The sequence below is a fragment of the Grammomys surdaster genome, unplaced genomic scaffold (assembly GCF_004785775.1).
Source record: "Grammomys surdaster isolate TR1022 unplaced genomic scaffold, NIH_TR_1.0 279, whole genome shotgun sequence".
Classification (NCBI taxonomy): Eukaryota; Metazoa; Chordata; class Mammalia; order Rodentia; family Muridae; genus Grammomys; species Grammomys surdaster.
The window spans coordinates 9,757,536-9,773,962 of record NW_021604720.1 but is presented as its reverse complement, the minus strand read 5'-3'; the positions used below and the strand labels follow the sequence as shown (position 1 = coordinate 9,773,962).

Sequence of the window (16,427 nt, the reverse complement as noted above, 5' to 3'; positions counted from 1 at the left end):
AGAGAGAGAGAGAGAGAGAGAGAGAGAGAGAGAGAGAGAGAGAGAGAACGAGCACCTGGAGAGAGGGACAAGGGTCTGTTTCTCTCTGACTAGCGGCTATGGATGTGCAGTGAGAGGCATCCAAACAAAGGCAAGTGCCAGGCGCGAGTGTTACTCTGGCAGACATCAGTGACTACTTTTCAGGAATTTAAGTAGATTTGTTCTGCTTTCAAGCCAGCTTGTAAGTGGGTCCAATAAACCACGGACATCAGCTTCAGCCTGTTCCTCAGGAATCCACTTCGGGGAGCCTGGGCTTCCTTTCCTTGATGACACACTTAGACAGGTCTCCTGCTGTGTCACCGGCTTACCAAATCAGCGTTTTAATTTTCATTTCATCTTCGGTGGGTATGACTATCAAGAAAAGAAACTGTCTCCAGGAGACTAAGGAGAATCTCTGTTTTCCAGACAAAGAGGCCATTTTTCTTATCTGACCAACATTATGAGGAATACCAGGAATAAGACAGTGTCCAAAATGAGGATGACTTAAAATATTTAGAGCTCTGATCTTTTCAAAATAGGCGGCAGTGGCTTCTGAATGACAGAAATACATCTTGCTTTGACAGTGGAATCATTTCAAGGGAGACCTGAGAGGGAGGCAGTAATGGTCTCATCCAACATGTGGTGGTGACTGCCTCAACCCAGTGCTATTGTCAAAGGACAGAGTGTGCGCCTGTGGTCAGCTCTGCCTTCCTAGATCTAGGCCTGGCCCAAGGACTTAGAAAATCTGCCATGGTCCAGTTGGGGAGGTAACTCAGTGGTGTAAAACCCTTGGGCTTTATCTGGGAAAACCACCTGGTTCCACTCTTCACCATTGTCAAGACCTCAGGGAGACTGTGGTATAGGAAGGAGAGGTTTCCTCTGTCCTTCAGCCCCAGCCTAAGCCTACGTATGTGAGTCCTCTCTGGGGTCATAATGGCCTGGGTGGATGGTGTGGGAACTGTCCCTTTCAGCTCTCTCCATCCCAGAGACTTGTGGCATTTGACAAATGTCCCATCCCCACCTCCCTTAGGTACTTGGATTCTGTGTTTGTGGTTACTATGGATTGGTCATTGTGTTTATAGTCACCTCTGTTAATGGCCTGGTCCCTAGGGGGGTTGCTGTTAGGTGGGGTGGGGATGATGGTAGTTCCTTTTCCGAGTGGATAAAAGTGAAGGTTGATCCCACGATCTGCTCTCTGCTCTGGTTTGAGATATAATATACAACTGCCATTGCCATCTACACTGTGAGACAGACCCCTATGGCTAAGCGTTGCCGTGTGTCCTCTGGACTTTCAGCCAGCTTCCCACATGATGGGCTAACTGGCCCATCTTTATCAAGTCAGCTGTCTCAGTGATCTCATGGCAGTAATGACTTTAAGCTGATGCTTTCTTAGCACAATGAAGAGAGGATACGAGGAGCTTCTACTTGGTGTTGTAATAATAAACCAGAATTTACTGAGCACATGCAGGGGCCCAAGCCTGTCCTGAGTACCTAGTAAGGGAATTGGCACATTGGCAGCGTCTGTAGTTTCTCTGGTGGGAGTGGGGGCTTCCAGTCAGGAACTTAAAATCTTGGGTCAAGAGCAATACTGTTGGGGCTTAGAGAAGAGTCACATGAGGGAAGCTTCAGGCAGAGGGGTTCTCCGTGGCTTCTGCCACACTAAAGGGACACCAGACTGTATTAACAGCCTGGTCATGGAGGGATCCAGAAGGGACTAACTCTCCAAGCATCATGTAGCACTGTCTGTCATCCTCGATACATCCCAGAGTCCTCTATTTTATCTGCGTGTGGGGCATGTTTATCCCTACCTCTTGGTGGGCAGGACAGTTTCTTTATTGCTGTGTCTGCATTCAGGGCAAGGGAGTGTTTATTTAGTGAGTGAGTGAGTGAGGGGAAAGAGTAAGAGGATGTGCATTTCTTGTCTGGAGCCGAGGGATGGAGGAACAAAGCCTCCTGCCCTCTTAGGGAGTAGCTGCTTACCTATTGATTTCCCGTTTGTTATACGAACAACTTGAAACAATCAGCTTATCAAGAGAAAAGGCTTGTTTTGGTTCCTGCTTCGATGTGTTCCAGTTCATGGTTGATGGGCCCCTGGCTTTCGGGCCTGAGGAACGGTGGGGAACAAGTGGCAGAGGCCATTGTCTTTGGGTCAGGAAGCAGAGAGGGGAAATTGAGAAGACCAGGGCTCCATAATTCCTTTGGAGGCACTTCTTCACACAAGTTCCCGCCTTTAAAGGAATAACTACCTTCCTGAATAGACTCTGGGGACCAAGCCTCCAAAACATAGATTTTGGGGGACACTCAAGATCTAAATTATATCCACCCGTCCATCCATCTGTCCATCCGTCTTCGACTTATCCATCCATTTGTCTGTTGTCTCCCACCTATTACCCATCTGTTTATATCCTGTATCATCTATCATCCATCTCTGGCATCATTCCTCTCTTATCTGTCATTTGTCTATCTGTTGTCTACTGAAGGATGGCCACGTGCACACAGAGTTTGCTCAGTGTAGCTACTCACCGATGTGCTGTCAATAACCATATTCTGCCTCTAGAATTATTTTTCTCTTGTAGGACTGAAATAATAACCATGAACAACCACTCCCCAGGGCCTTTCCACCCATCTCCCGTCAACCAATTCTACTTTCTGTCTGTGACTTTGATGACTTCAGGCACCTCAGCTACATCGAATCATGTAGAATTTGTCTTTTTTGTGACTGGCTCATTGCACTTAGCATAACATCCTCAGGGTTTATCTATGCCGCTGAATCATCTTTCTTGAAAGGATATTCCCTATGTATATTCTGTGTTTAGCTTGTCCACTCATCTCTCAATGAGCCTGTTTCCACCTTCCCCACCCCAGCCCTGTTGTGAATAAGGCCGCTGTGGATGTGATGTACAGCTATCTAGAGTCCTTGCTTTTATTGGCAGTGGTGGTGGTGGGGGCTGTATATTCAGAAGTAGAACAACTGATTTATAAGTTTTCTTTCTGTGTATGTGGTGTGTGTATGTGCGTACACATGTTGGTACAGGTGCAAGTGCACATGTATTTGCATATAGGCCAGAGGAGAATGTTGGGTGGCTTTCTCTGTGGCTTTCTATCTTAGTCCTTGAGATAGGACCTCTCATTGTACCTTGGGCTCACCGCCTAGTTTCTCTCCCAGGCATGTGGTCAGCTAGCCTCAGTGGTCCTCCTGTCTCTGCCTTTCCCAACCCCAAGGTTACCGGCTCATCTGTTCAGACCTGGCTTGTGGTAGGAAGCCAAACTCAGGTTCTCAAGCTTGTTGAGTAGGCACTTCATCCATGGAGCTATCTCCCTAGCCTTTGATTTGTGAGGAACCCCTCTGTTCTTTCCATTGTGCTGTATGTACCGTGTTAAGAGTGAGACTCCGGGCGGTGGTGGCGCACGCCTTTAATCCCAGCACTTGGGAGGCAGAGACAGGCGGATTTCTGAGTTCGAGGCCAGCCTGGTCTACAGAGTGAGTTCCAGGACAGCCAGGGCTACACAGAGAAACCCTGTCTTGAAAAAAAAAGAGTGAGACTCAGGAGCTATCTGGTGGCATTGACCACAAGCCTCCGTAACTACCTTCGTGGACCTTGCCTTTTCTCTGTATTCCTCCTTCCTGTGTTGACATGGGTAAGCCTGGCCACACATGCACAGTGGACTCATGTCTCAGATTCTCTTGTTTCCTTTTAGAAAACGTGGAGTTGATCCCTGAGGTCTATGACAGATGTCTTCTGTGGAAACCCCAGGCTTCTCTGGAGCTTAAACTGGGCCCAAGCTAGCCCTAGCCATGGAGTTAGGAACAGCTGCTCAACTCTGCTCTGCCACCGGTTCAGTTGTGATTAGTAGGTTCATTTGCATCTAAAAGGAGTAGTTTTCTTATCAGCACCATTGAGTTGGGAACCAGTGTTCTCCCATTTATGTAGAGAGGCCCATTTAAATGGGGCCCATTAAGCAGTAAAAGTAAATGTGGGTGTTTTACAAATGCAAATACATCATGCAAATAATGTACTTTCTGCTGAATGATGCCATGGTTTTCATATGTAAAATTAGAAACGTGTAGCACTAAGATAATGATAAACACCTTTGCAACTGTTCAGGAAGACGACGTACACTGAGCTGGTGCATCTGAAACCCAGCCTTGGGGTTTAGGCAGCATTTTGTCAGTCCGCCCAAATAGGCCTTCCATATTATAAAAAATATACATGTACTTACCTAGTTATTTATATATTCCTGGGTAATCAAGAAATCACAGAAAAGAGAAGTTAAAAATCACCTAGCTCATTACTTACCATCAGTGATGAGATTTATAATTTTCTTTCCAATTTTCAATATGATGGTAAGGGAAGAAGATGTGGTATGGGCATGCTTCTTTGTACAAAGATTTAATTATAGCTCCATTAGAGAATTGTGTTTAATCCTCAGAGCTTGAGTAATTGTGTCAGGGAGATGCAAGCAGCATTCTGCCATTTCTTTTAGTAGAATTATGACAACTGTCTATTGTGTGCAGCGACCTCAGCCTAGCTCTAAGTGGGGAGTCACTGTTGGACAATGCATGCATGCCTGAAGGATGAATGAAAGGATTAAGGAACCAAAGTAGAGAGACAGTATGGACTCTGCTTTATTCCCTGAGGGACTGGATAGCCTGTAAGTGCCAGAAGAATTCAGAGAGCTCATCGGGTAGAAGTTGTGGGAAAATGCCTTCCTGGGGTCTGAAATTTCAGTTGATCCTTAAAAGGTAGCTCTCCTGAGAACACAGGACAAGGGCAAGGAAAAAGAGAATGAGCTCTGTTGGATCCTAAAGGCATATGGTCTGTGTTTTAAAGGCTTGCCCCAGGCAGCATCTTAAGGACAGCAGGAAGGGGTTGGGAAAGGATGGCAGGGTTTCTGAGCTGACTGCAGGAGTAGCACCAACTGTACCTGCTCTGCCATGTGAGCTTTTGCTTACACTGACGTCTTCAAATGCAAGTTATACAGCTATTCACTATATAGAGGACATACAAAAAGGTTGACTTGGAGCAAGAGCTCCAGTGACACCCATGTCCCCAGGGATACCTCTGCCAACCCCAGGGTTGGTTTTAGCGTGCACACTTGACTTTGCAGGGATAAGTTATGCAGGGCAAGTGGCTGTGAGGGAGCATAGGTGGGGAGGCCTCCTGGCTGTTAGGGAGAACTTCTCAACTACACAAAATCAGTGAGGCTACAGAGGCAGAGGAGGTTCAGGGAACATTAGAGAGAATATACAGGAATGGGCAGAGGAAGACAATGGGGGCAGTGACAGTATTAGAGACTCTAGGAGTCTGACCGGGAGCATTTTGCAAGTAGTCACCCAAGGCAGAGTTGTTGTGGTCTCTATTGTTAGGAAGAATGCAGAGTTCAAGTTTAAACTTTCATTCCCTCCCCCCACCCCAACATCTGAAAGTTACAAGCCAAGTTCTCAGTGTGTGGTCACTAAGTAAAGATTCAAGAGAAGAAAACAGGAATGTGCTGTGTCTGGGTGTTGAACATCCCATGTGAAGAGCAGTGACGGATATTCTGTGGAAGCCTCCAAAGTTATATGTTGGTGTCCTGACACTCTAGTACCTCAGGATATGACCTTGTTTGAAAATAAAGTCCTTGAAAATGTAATCAGCTCCAACAAGGTCCTGTTACAGCATGGAGGACCACTGCTCCAACAGGATTGGTCTCTTTACACTCAAGAGGGATTTCAGGCAGATGTAGGGAGTTTGGGGGGGGGGGCATGAAAGCAGAGGTCAGGGCAGCAGTTCCAGAAACCAGCAGCACCCAGGGTTTCTAGCAAGCTACCAGAAGCTAGCAGAAAAGTCTGGAAAGCAAGGGCCTGAGGGTATTGAGGCTAAAGGTGGAAAGGATTTTTAAAGAGATAATGCCCTAACAAAGGAGACTTTATATAACCAGAGGCAAAGTCCTGTTACTTGAGAGGGTGGGAGGTGAGGAATGGGGAAGAGGGCTGGCTGGTGGGCAGTTTCTATTTTCTTCCTCTTTTTGTACTGGTCTCACAGAATCTCCTAAGCTCTGCAGTTCCTAAACAATAGAAATTTAATTCTGGAGCCTGAGAAAAGCCCAAGGTCAGGTTCTTCATCCAGGTCTCTTGGACCACAGATTCCCAGAGTGCCCCAAATGGCATGCTTCAATGTGGTAGCAGTCTCACGACATTTTTATAGTTACAGAACAAAAGAAAACCATAAAGCAAATCACTGATGAATATCAGATGCGCACACTCCAACAAACCCTGCTACCATCTCAGGTGTTACCTTTGGTTTTCTGGAAGTGAGTGTTCTGTTAGTACTTTCTGAAAGGATTTATCAAATAGAAGGGGACCAACTACTAAGGAACTAAAGAAACAAGATCATTTGGGTACAGACCTGTACATCCTAGCTCTCCGCTGTCACCAAAGCTCTAGTCCATGCATTTGCCTGGTAGGACTTTAATCCGGTGCATCACCGTGCCATCATCCCTCCCAAAACTAATTGACGGTGGTGAGCAGGCCACCCACTATTGAAATAAATAAAACGAGACAGTGTGTCTGTCCCAGGCCGCTGTCACTTGTCAGTAGCTTACAGACATCTCAGGCCGTAGCATATGGGGGCATGGTGGTCATGTAGGCTGTAGGCTGGCTGCGGGCATCTCCAGCGACCACACTTGCTTAGGTTACAAAGCCATTCCAATTCTTTCTGTGATCCGTGTTTTGCCCTCAGAGAATCTTGCCACTCTGGTGCTTATGCTTTCTGGGGACCCAGATGGTGGTTGTCTGGTCACTTCAGTGATTGCCTCCTGACAGTTGTCAACCTCCAAACACTGGCTAGCCCTGGGAGGTTCCCACCTGTCTGGTTTTTTAAGTTTCTTTGGAGGAAGAGGAGGAGGAGGAAGAAGAAGAAAAGGAATAGGAGGAGAAAGTGTCTTTGAAGGTGTTTCTTTAGCCATCGGTGGTGTTTTTGAACAGTTGGTTGTGTCTGGACTAAGGAACAGTTGCATTTGGACACTTTAAAAACATCCCTCAGGAAAAAAGGAAGATGAAAATCGCCCTTATCTGTCATGGGAATGCAGAAAGGAGCCAAATTCAGAGAGCCCAGGAGGCTTGAGGAAGTGTTGGCACCAAGCCACAACTGCATCAAGTGTCGCCCTGTGGCCTTGAGTTTCTTGGAATTGGGACTACATCGGGGACTTCTCTCTTTGACACCCTCATTTCCCATGTGCTGCACACCATCAGCTGCCCCACAGACTACAAGCAGACAGTTGAGGCTTGGGCTAGTTAAAAGACCTAAAATGTTAGAGGCTGCATTTTACCACATACGCTGTCCACAGATCCTCAGATTGGACCAGCTGCGTAGATTCTCCTGTTTTTATTGACCTTCCCCCACCCCTCCCCAGGTTATATTTCCATAACTTTATTTTCTTAAAGTCTTTTATTGTTTGATAATTCATACATGCATGTAATGTATTTTGATTAAAGTTCCTCCCCTATTCCTTCCCCTTCATCTCCTCTCCTTTCTCCCCCACTACGCTTCCCTCCCAACTTCGTGTGTGTGTCTGTGTGTCTGTGTGTGTGTGTGTGTATGTTTTAAACCCACTGAGCCTATATACTTAATGCTACCTGCATGTGCAGGGGTGTAGGGCTATCCACTGGAGCCTCTCAGAGGCCACATCTCTGAAGAAAATGGATTCTTTCTCCTTAGCAGGCCTTCAGTTAGGAGTGGGACCTCCTGAGTCTGTCCGTAAGCCATACTGGGATTTTGGCTGGCTTGATCTCATACACACCACCACAGCAGATATGTCCAGCAGATAGTTTGCTGCAGCTTCTGCTACCTCTGGCTCTTACTGTCTCCCACCCACTCTTCTGCAGTGACCCTCGGGGCTCCTTTTTTATCATGAGAGGTTAAGAAAGTGCAGAGGGAGTCCTGAGACGTGCAAAGATTTGCTTATTTACCAAATGATGCCTCCGTGACAGTTGGGGTGATTTGTTACCCCCAACTTCTTCTGTGTCTGTGTCTCTGCCAGGACACACCTAACAGCTACGTTACAATTTCAGAGGCTTACCCTCTATCTCTCAGGGGTCATGTTTGGGTCTTAGGTAGGCTCCACTTTTATATTATCTTCCTGGTGATCTACCACAGGTAGTTTAAAGGGATGAATTCCAACATGGTTTCTTTTTGTTGGTTGATTTCCATTTTTTTCTCCTCAGGTAGTGGAGGCAGGTTTGTCCTAGCATAATGCTCACTAGTGGCCCCCATAGTGCGATGGGAAAATTCAGTGTGTGTGCGCGTGTGTGCGTGTGTGTGTGTGTGTGTGTGTGTGTGTGTGTGTGTCTACATATACTCTGGCTGTGTTACTCCTGTCAAAACATTCGATAGTAGATGTAGAAACCCTGAAGACCCCTTCACGCGCCCTTTCCAGTGCTAAGGTGTAGCAGAAATCACTCACAAGCTTCCCGAAGAGTAGTTAAGCTCAAGCCCCCAAGAGGACTGGGCCGTTTTGGTGGACAGCAAAGGAAGGTCAGGGAGTGTGAATTGCCCATCTTCCTGTGCAACACTCCAGGTGTCAGGTCAAGGGAGCATCCATGCCAGAGCCCCTTTGCCTCCCTCCGCATCACTTGATATTCTTTCTCCCTAACTCTCAATCTTATAACTTAGGATAAAACTCATGTGACATAAAGTGTACCACCGTCCCCATTTTTAAGTGTGCCTTGCTGTAGCGTGAAGATCACTGGACTCACTGTGTAGCCAGTCTCCATAACTGTTCTCCTTGCAAAACCAAAGTTGAGACCACTAAATCCTCACTGTCCACACGCTCCTCCCAGCCCCCGACAATGCCTTCCTGCTTCCATCTCTGAAGGACGGCTCTGGAGAGCTCATGGGAGCACACACGGACAGTGTGGTCCTCTGTGCTTGAGTCATTTAGCACCCCTTCACATTCCCTCCATGTTGAAGCGTCGTGTTCTCTGTGATCTCCAGTTCACGCATGGCACCTGGGGAAACAACACACTTTTCTTAGTTTGCTTACTATTGGGCTCATAAAAAGTCCAGACCAGTGAATACAGGATTGGGTATTTAGAACTGCCCGAGCTTTGGGCTTATGCTATATCCCTGTTTCATGATGCTTGAAGCTCGTGGATAGGGCAGACATCTGACAGAGTGCATCATGAGTCCAAGAACTACCTGGGGCCCTACCACCTGTTGACTCCCAGCATCTTGGGACTGGAGAAAAGAGCATGAAGCCCAGGAGTGAGTGAATGCCGTGGGCCTCTGGGGGGCACCTGGTGTGCTGTTTAGGAGAAACTGTGCCTCTCTTGGGTTTTGTTGGTTCAGCACCGGGTTTAGCAGAACAATGTTTTGAGATGCTGGTTCAAAGACAGACTTTCTGGCAGGCAGGACCCTCTTAACCTGTTGGCCTGCGTCTTTTGTTGCCAAGTCGGTACCGAAGGTCACCGTTAGCACATTATTGAAATGAGACATTCTCAGTGCAGGCCTTGTATTGTTTCTGCTAATCAGAGCCCACGGTTCTTCACATATAGTTAGTCAGATTGCTTTTTCTAGCCAGGAACTTTGCCTAGGAGAGAGCCTTAACAAAAGACCTTCCATGGAGAAGGATGGCTAAGAGTTCTGTGTGGGAAGGCAGACAGGGCAAGCTGGAGGATGAACAAGGAAAGGAGGCAGGCACTCTGGAATCCTAGGGTTGCTCTTGTGTTACCACTAGCTCAGAGCCCTGTAACCTCCCAGGACTGCCCACCTCTGGAACGGGAAGGTGATCTCTGTCAGAACCAGGGGAAACTGTTGGGCTCAGTAGTTGACTGCTTTGCTCTTGTAGTGTGGGGACCATGGTGAAACACTGAGAATCGACTTTGTTATGGGGCCTTCCTGGCCATTTTTCATAGAAGTGACATTCACCGGCCACTTACAGTCACAGGACAAGGGTCAGAAGCCTGTTCTTACCATGTGTCTACCACTCCATTCCTCCACTCTTGGGGTGAAAAGGAGGGCAGGAGGTACCACCCCTCCCAAACATCACACTGCTGTTTTCTCTGAATGGTTGCAGTTACTATGTATTTTTAAGTAATTTCATTCGGATGTATTTTTAGCTAACTTTGGGTTCTGTAGGCCAGTCAGCCAGAGATGTCTCCAGCTTTGGGAGTAACAGTCAACTTTGTGCTTGGCTAGCCTGCAGCTGGAGCCAGTGCCAGTAGCCTTCCCACGGCATTTCTTGTCTCTCTAGACGGCATCAGAGGAAAGTCTGGCAGTAAGTTCTCAGAGGTCACAGATAGGAGTCTTTATTAGTTTTTTTTTTTCTTTTTCTCCTTCCCAGGCTTTTGTAGCACCAAACACAGTTCTCAGTAGTCGCTTGATAAATCCGTAAATCCCTAGCAGTCAGATGATATCATTTTGAGGGAAAATCTAAAAGGAGCCTGCGGAATATGGCACCTCAAAGGCTTTGTAGTTAGTGTTGGGGGAATGCCCGGCTCACTTAACCACTAGAAACGAGTGCAAACCATCTTCGTGCACTCACATATACACACACTATGTACACACACATACACACACAAACACACACACACACACCACACACATGAGAACACATACTCTGAGTACTGCAATACGCCATTGCAGGGCTAAACCTCCATCTACCACCTGAGGACAGACCGAGGGACAGCAGAGCCCAGTGACCACAGAATACCAATGAGTGACTTAAGGTGTTAAAGGGGTGCTATAGAAATCCCCCGGTAGATTTCTATCATACGGAGAATTTTCCTGATCTAAAACCACTGGGTTTATCTGACCTCAGCTCCCCACATTTGCTCCATCCTGGGTGTCTACTCGGGTTTTCAGCCAAATCAAGGTCAGGATAAGAAGGAGATTTGGGTGGCAGTAAGCTGGATATTCAGGCTTCTGCAGTAATACTCAATTATTGAATTCTCCAGAAGCAGTGAACTCCTCTATATAATGAAGCAATGAAGCCCTCAGTTTTTAAATATCTTTATGAATCCGCCAGCTCAGTATTACCAGCTGCCAGCTTGCTGTTTCCTGCTTTAATATAAAGATAAGGGGGTAGGGCTCTGGGAACTTGCTAGGGTGGTTAAAGGCCAGCCTAAACATTTTAGCACACCTCATTCTTCCTGGCTGAGCCTTTTAAAGGGCCCCCACATGCCATAGGAAGGAGCCACATGGGAGAAGAGTCAGCTTGCCATCATTGTTCTGCAGCCCCGAGACATCCCCAGTATGGTCTGTTACTGTCCTCTGTGCCTCCTTGTCACCCAGAAGCCTCACTTGCCAGGGCTGAGAATCTGGACAGGGGGCACGTTATACCAATCCTTTTACTATAGTGGATCCAAAGCAAAATAAAACAAAGTCTATGAGCATTCAAGTTCCCAGGACACGTATGCCTCAGATCTGCAGGTCTGGCTCAGACCTCTACAATAGAGCAGGTGCTATGCTAAAGTAAGCAGGAAGGCTGTTCAAACCTATAACTCATTAAAGGAAAAAAAAGAAGACACCCTGGCACATAGCAAGGCACGTGAAAGTGGGGTGCAGAAAAGAAGAGGTGCCCGTGCTAGCAAGCACATTTGACATCATCATGGTGTTTAATAGCATTTTTATGCAGTAGCGTTTTTCTCTTTTCTAACTCCTCCTCAATCTTGTACTATGTCCCTATAGCTGTGACAGTGTTTGTACCTCTGGTAATGAAATTCCGGCAGGCAGGATGTACTAGCATTCCCCCTTCCTTGTTAACAGCATTGCCATCCTTCACAACCAGACTGCAGCTGACTACTAAAGAGTTCTTGTGTTGATTCAGGGGCGTGCGTGCGTGCGTGCGTGTGTGTGCGTGTGTGTGTGTGTGTGTGTGTGTGTGTGTGTGTGTGTGTGTGTGTCTGTCTGTCTGTCTGTCTGTCCGATGGACTTACAAATATATCTCTTTGACCAATTTCAATTTGTTAAATGTTGAAGCTGATTGATGCTGCATCAACCAACGTCATTTGCCATATACTATTTTGGTGAGAGTAATTTAAATTGCCTCTCGGGCTGGATGTGCTAATGTGAACCGACGGCTTTCGAACATTAATCTTAAGCGAGTCCTTGATTGAGGATAACCCCCTTTCCACTTGAAGGGTTTTTTACTAAGATTGGGCAGCTATAAAGTTTTCCACCGACTCTCTTAAGACAGTGAAAATGCTCATCTAGAAATGCAGAGAGTGCCTCAGTGATAGATCGATCTTGCTTGTGTTCTTGCCTCTGCTGTGACTAGAGTGTGGGTGGCAATCCATCCGCAGGGTGTTTTATGGGGTACTGAGTGGCACAATTTAAGCCAAGAAATTGAAAACAAGATGCAAAACAAGAGACAAGGGAGGACCGGAGCAGGGCAAGGTTACATCTGTGTGAAGAGGATTTGTAAGAGAGAGGGCAAGAAAGGCCAGCTTCTGTATAGAGCAGACAAATTGTGATGTGTAACCAGCAAGTGCCAGCAGCCCTGGTCAGACTCAAGACGCAGACAAAGACTTGTTTGCCACATGCTTGAGCAGGTGAGCAAGTGTTCTGTGCACAGTGATACCACCTAATCAAATCAGCACACCACGTGCCTTTGCCGATTGCCTGTAGATGATCTCAGTGGCCAGGTGTGACCCTAGCCAAGATGATAACCAGAATGCTCGCACAGATGGTTTTGCCGTGGGGAATAGAAAGCCTGTTTTTAACCTGATTGGTTTTGAAGCACACCTGGGGAAGTGTTTCAAGGCCCCCACAAGTGAAGGTGGAGAAGAGGGTGCCAGGGAAAGGGCTGCTGGGAGGGAGTGGTGACAGAGGGCCCCCCCCCCGCTCTCAAAGTTCACACTCATCTGTGTTCTCTTGCAGCACATCAGGTCCACCCATCTGGCCGGGCAGTACCTTCTTCAAGAGAAACGGAGCCCTTCTGCAAGGTAGGTGTCTAGGAGGGCCTCCTCCTGTTCCCTCATCTTCTTCCCTCCTCCTTTGTGCATGGCCAGCCAGGAGCGCTCCCTTCTGGTTAGCAGTGGCTGCTCTCTGGAGAGGCATGACTGTTGTGCCCTGGGTCTGACTGCCCACGTCTTACTTCTTCCTGCTCAAGTGTCTTGGCTGCTGTGAATTGAGAGTTTGAAACCAGGCCTCTGTCCCTCCCAAGACTGCTGATTTGGTGGAGTGGGGACAGTGTGACAGTTGAACTGTGACAGTAGTGCATACTGGCTGAGAAAAAGCAAGCTCTCAAGTGTGTCTGACACCTGAGGTGATTGAGACTGGTTTGGATGCTTTGACACTTTAGTCATCATGGGGAGACATCTGTTCCCTGCTGTCTCCTAACAGTCCTGTGTACCTGGAAGGTTGGCTGCAGTCTGTACTGATGCTCCAGGAACTCCTCATTTGTCCCCAGAGTCACTGCTGGGGGACTCTGCTAACTGTGTTTCAGTCCACCCTCAGCTGCCCGTGCTAGCTCCTCTCAAGGATCTCAAACTGTCTTTCACTGCTGGTTTTGCTGTTACATTGTACCACAATGCCAGTGGTGAAGATTACGCGGTTAAAGCAGCGGCAATGTGTGCCCAAGTCTTATAGAAGTCACCTCTGCATTCTGGCTGTTGTGGATGTCTGTTCTGTGGGTAACCTGGCCCTCAGTTCAGGGGTTGAGAATGAGAGGGAAGCTCAGACCCTGAAAGTGTGGACTCAGGGTTGTCCAAGAGCTTCATGGCTGTGCAGTTGTGGGTGAGGGCTTTGACGTCTTTTGGCTGACTGTTCAGTGTGTCTTATAAAAGAATACACTGAAGCGAGGCAGGAGAATGAAGGAGTCAGGTACCCCTGTGCTTAAGAAGAGACATCTGTCCTCGGGTTTCTGGAGTACTTCCAGCAATGGTGGCAGATATGGTTCTTGTTTCATGGGCCACGCGGTTTCTTGCTTTTTTAATAGTTTATGAAATATAAATGTGGTACAGGAATGTTTCTGTGGGGTTTTTGGGTTTTTTGTTTGTTTGTTTTTGTGCAGATAAAATAAATCCTACTTTTCATGGCCATCGTGGGTGTCCTACATGTCTTAAGAAAAGAGACGGAATTAGCATGAAGGTAGCAAGCAGTGGTTGGGTCCATGCTTGGGGTTTTCTCAAGGGAAGTTCAGTCACCAGCTTCTCTGCTTGGTTGCACTAGTGGCATGGGTATCCTTCACCTTTGAATTATTTTCAGAATTGGGATTTTGTTTTCTCAGAGCTTTTTCTTACAGGATTCAGTCTGTTCGATTCGACGTTAGGTAAGACACTCTCTGGGGATGAGGTTTTTGGGTTTGTACCTATGACACAACACCATGGAAAGAGCTGATAATGCCTAAAGCTGGGTGAGCGTGGTGGCTCTGTTTCATGGGTGGATGTGTCTTTTTCTTGATTTTGTGATTTTTAAATCTCATGACTCCTCTAGTACACTGGGAATTAACTGTACAGGTTTCAGATATACATGGGATCCATATTCAGTTGAGTATAACCTGTCTGTCTGTCTGTCATCTATAGTGTACACTTGAAAACCGTAAAAATCTTTCTGAGTCTGGGGGTGTAGGCAGGGATTTATTTCTGTGATTTTTTTTCATCATTTTGCCCTACCTGTCTAGAGTCTCTGAGACCCCCTCCACCCTGAAAACATCCTTCCCAGGCTTTAAGTGTTCCCCAAATGATCTTATGTCTTCTTTTAGGGCTTACAGGGCTGTCCAGGAGCTGTGAATGCCCACAGTCAGCTTTCTGCCTAAAGATACAGGGATGCGAAGGAGGGGACTGCCCCTCCACAGCTACAGAAGCTCCTTAGAATCTTATCAGGTCTGAGCTCACTTTCTCAGTGCTGTCCTCCTGTACCCTTGTTTCCCCTCTGACAAGTGGAAGGCAAATCTTCAGACTAGGAAGGAATCCAGGCTTGATGATGATGTGCTGCCAGCATGGTGGTGAGGGTATAGGATGCAGGAACGGGAAGATAGGCAGCAGGGCTATGTTGTGAAGAGGGGGCCTACTTTTTGGTGGGAGTTTAAAGAAGAGGGGCATCACTTTCTAGGGGCACTCAAAACACAAGGAAGTGTGTGTGTGTGTTATGTGTGTATATGTGGTGTATATGTGTGTGGGGGTATGTTTGGGGGTATGTGTGTTTGCGTGTGTATAATTCATAGATGTGGAATTGCCAGAGAGGAAAACCACAAGAGCACATGTCATCCCAGAGGACAAAACAGTGGGGACGTGGTGCTGGAAACGTGGACCATGCCTGGGACACGGCAAGTGTTTCTTGGCTAGATTTAGGCTAGATTTAGGTTATTTCATTTAAAGGTCACTGTGGCTTGAATTGTTTTCATGCGTCTGTATTTCATAATTGAAGGTATTTCTCACCTTGTCCAAATAAGCCACTGAAAGTAGAAAATAGTATATACATAGTCCTTCACCTCCTACACCATGTGCTTAACACCACCAGTCACTATAGAGTGTCGACGCTTTGTCCTTGTTAACATGTGGCTGATGGAGTCTGCACACTGTCGTTACTGCCCAGCATCATAAGAAGGCCCTATACCCCTTGCCTAGGAGGGATCAGTGTTGAAAAGAGAGTTTTTTTCTTGCTCTTTGGAGATAGCCTTTTGTAGCTGAGACTGCCTCAAACTTGCTATGCAATAAAGGATAACCTTCAACCTCTGGTCCTTCTAGGACTACAGGTATGTACCACCATGCCTGGCTCTTCCAGGACAGTTCCTTCTGAAGGCATATGGCTTTCACACCCTCATGAAGTTGGGGGAAAAAAAAAACCCAGGACCAAACCACAAGTAAGGGCGTCCTGTAATGTGATGTTCTAATCACATGGAACCTGAGCTGGTGCTGAGACCAGTGATCTAATACAACAGGGAACCGCCTTGTGTCATCTGGCACCGGCTGGGCTTGTGAGCTGAGTGGAATCTTGGTATTTTCTAGCCTAAATGAAACTAATAGAAAGAATTAACTGCTCAAAGTCTTCCTTGGACCTCAAAGGTGGCACCATCTTTTGGTTCAAAATTACAGGCAGGCTGGGCTGTTGAATGACCTCAGTTTAGGCTACTGGGGGAAGATTCGGTTTGGATTACGTCAGGCAGAGCTACTTCACGTAATTGGTCATTTTGTCAATTCCCAGTGTTTATTCTGAATGCCATTTAGGCTGTGAGAAGCAATCTCAGTATTCTAGCGGTTCCAACAGACTAGAGAGCCCTTCAGTTTCAGTACAATAGAAACCAAGCAGAGCCTCACAAGGGGACAAGCCCGTTGTCTAATAAGGGACCCGGGGCATCTAAACACAGTGCGGCTTATTCAGAGGCTTGCAGGAGTGGCCAGCTGGCAGGTGTCTTCAACAGACCCCATGTCTTTGAGTTTTTGTGTTTGTCTTTGTGTTTCAATGTTTATATATATATATATATGT

At 46.9% G+C, this 16,427-nt stretch overlaps 1 protein-coding gene across 3 annotated transcripts in view; it reads left to right on the top strand.

Annotated features, from left to right (window-relative positions):
* The window catches only part of Foxn3 (forkhead box N3), a 364,395-nt gene that overhangs the window by 258,873 nt on the left and 89,095 nt on the right, over window positions 1-16,427 (top strand). For all 3 annotated transcript variants that reach the window (XM_028777274.1, XM_028777272.1, XM_028777273.1), the window contains one exon: window positions 12,879-12,943. In XM_028777274.1, the coding sequence (XP_028633107.1) occupies window positions 12,879-12,943 (65 nt within the window). The remainder of the gene's footprint in view (window positions 1-12,878; window positions 12,944-16,427) is intronic.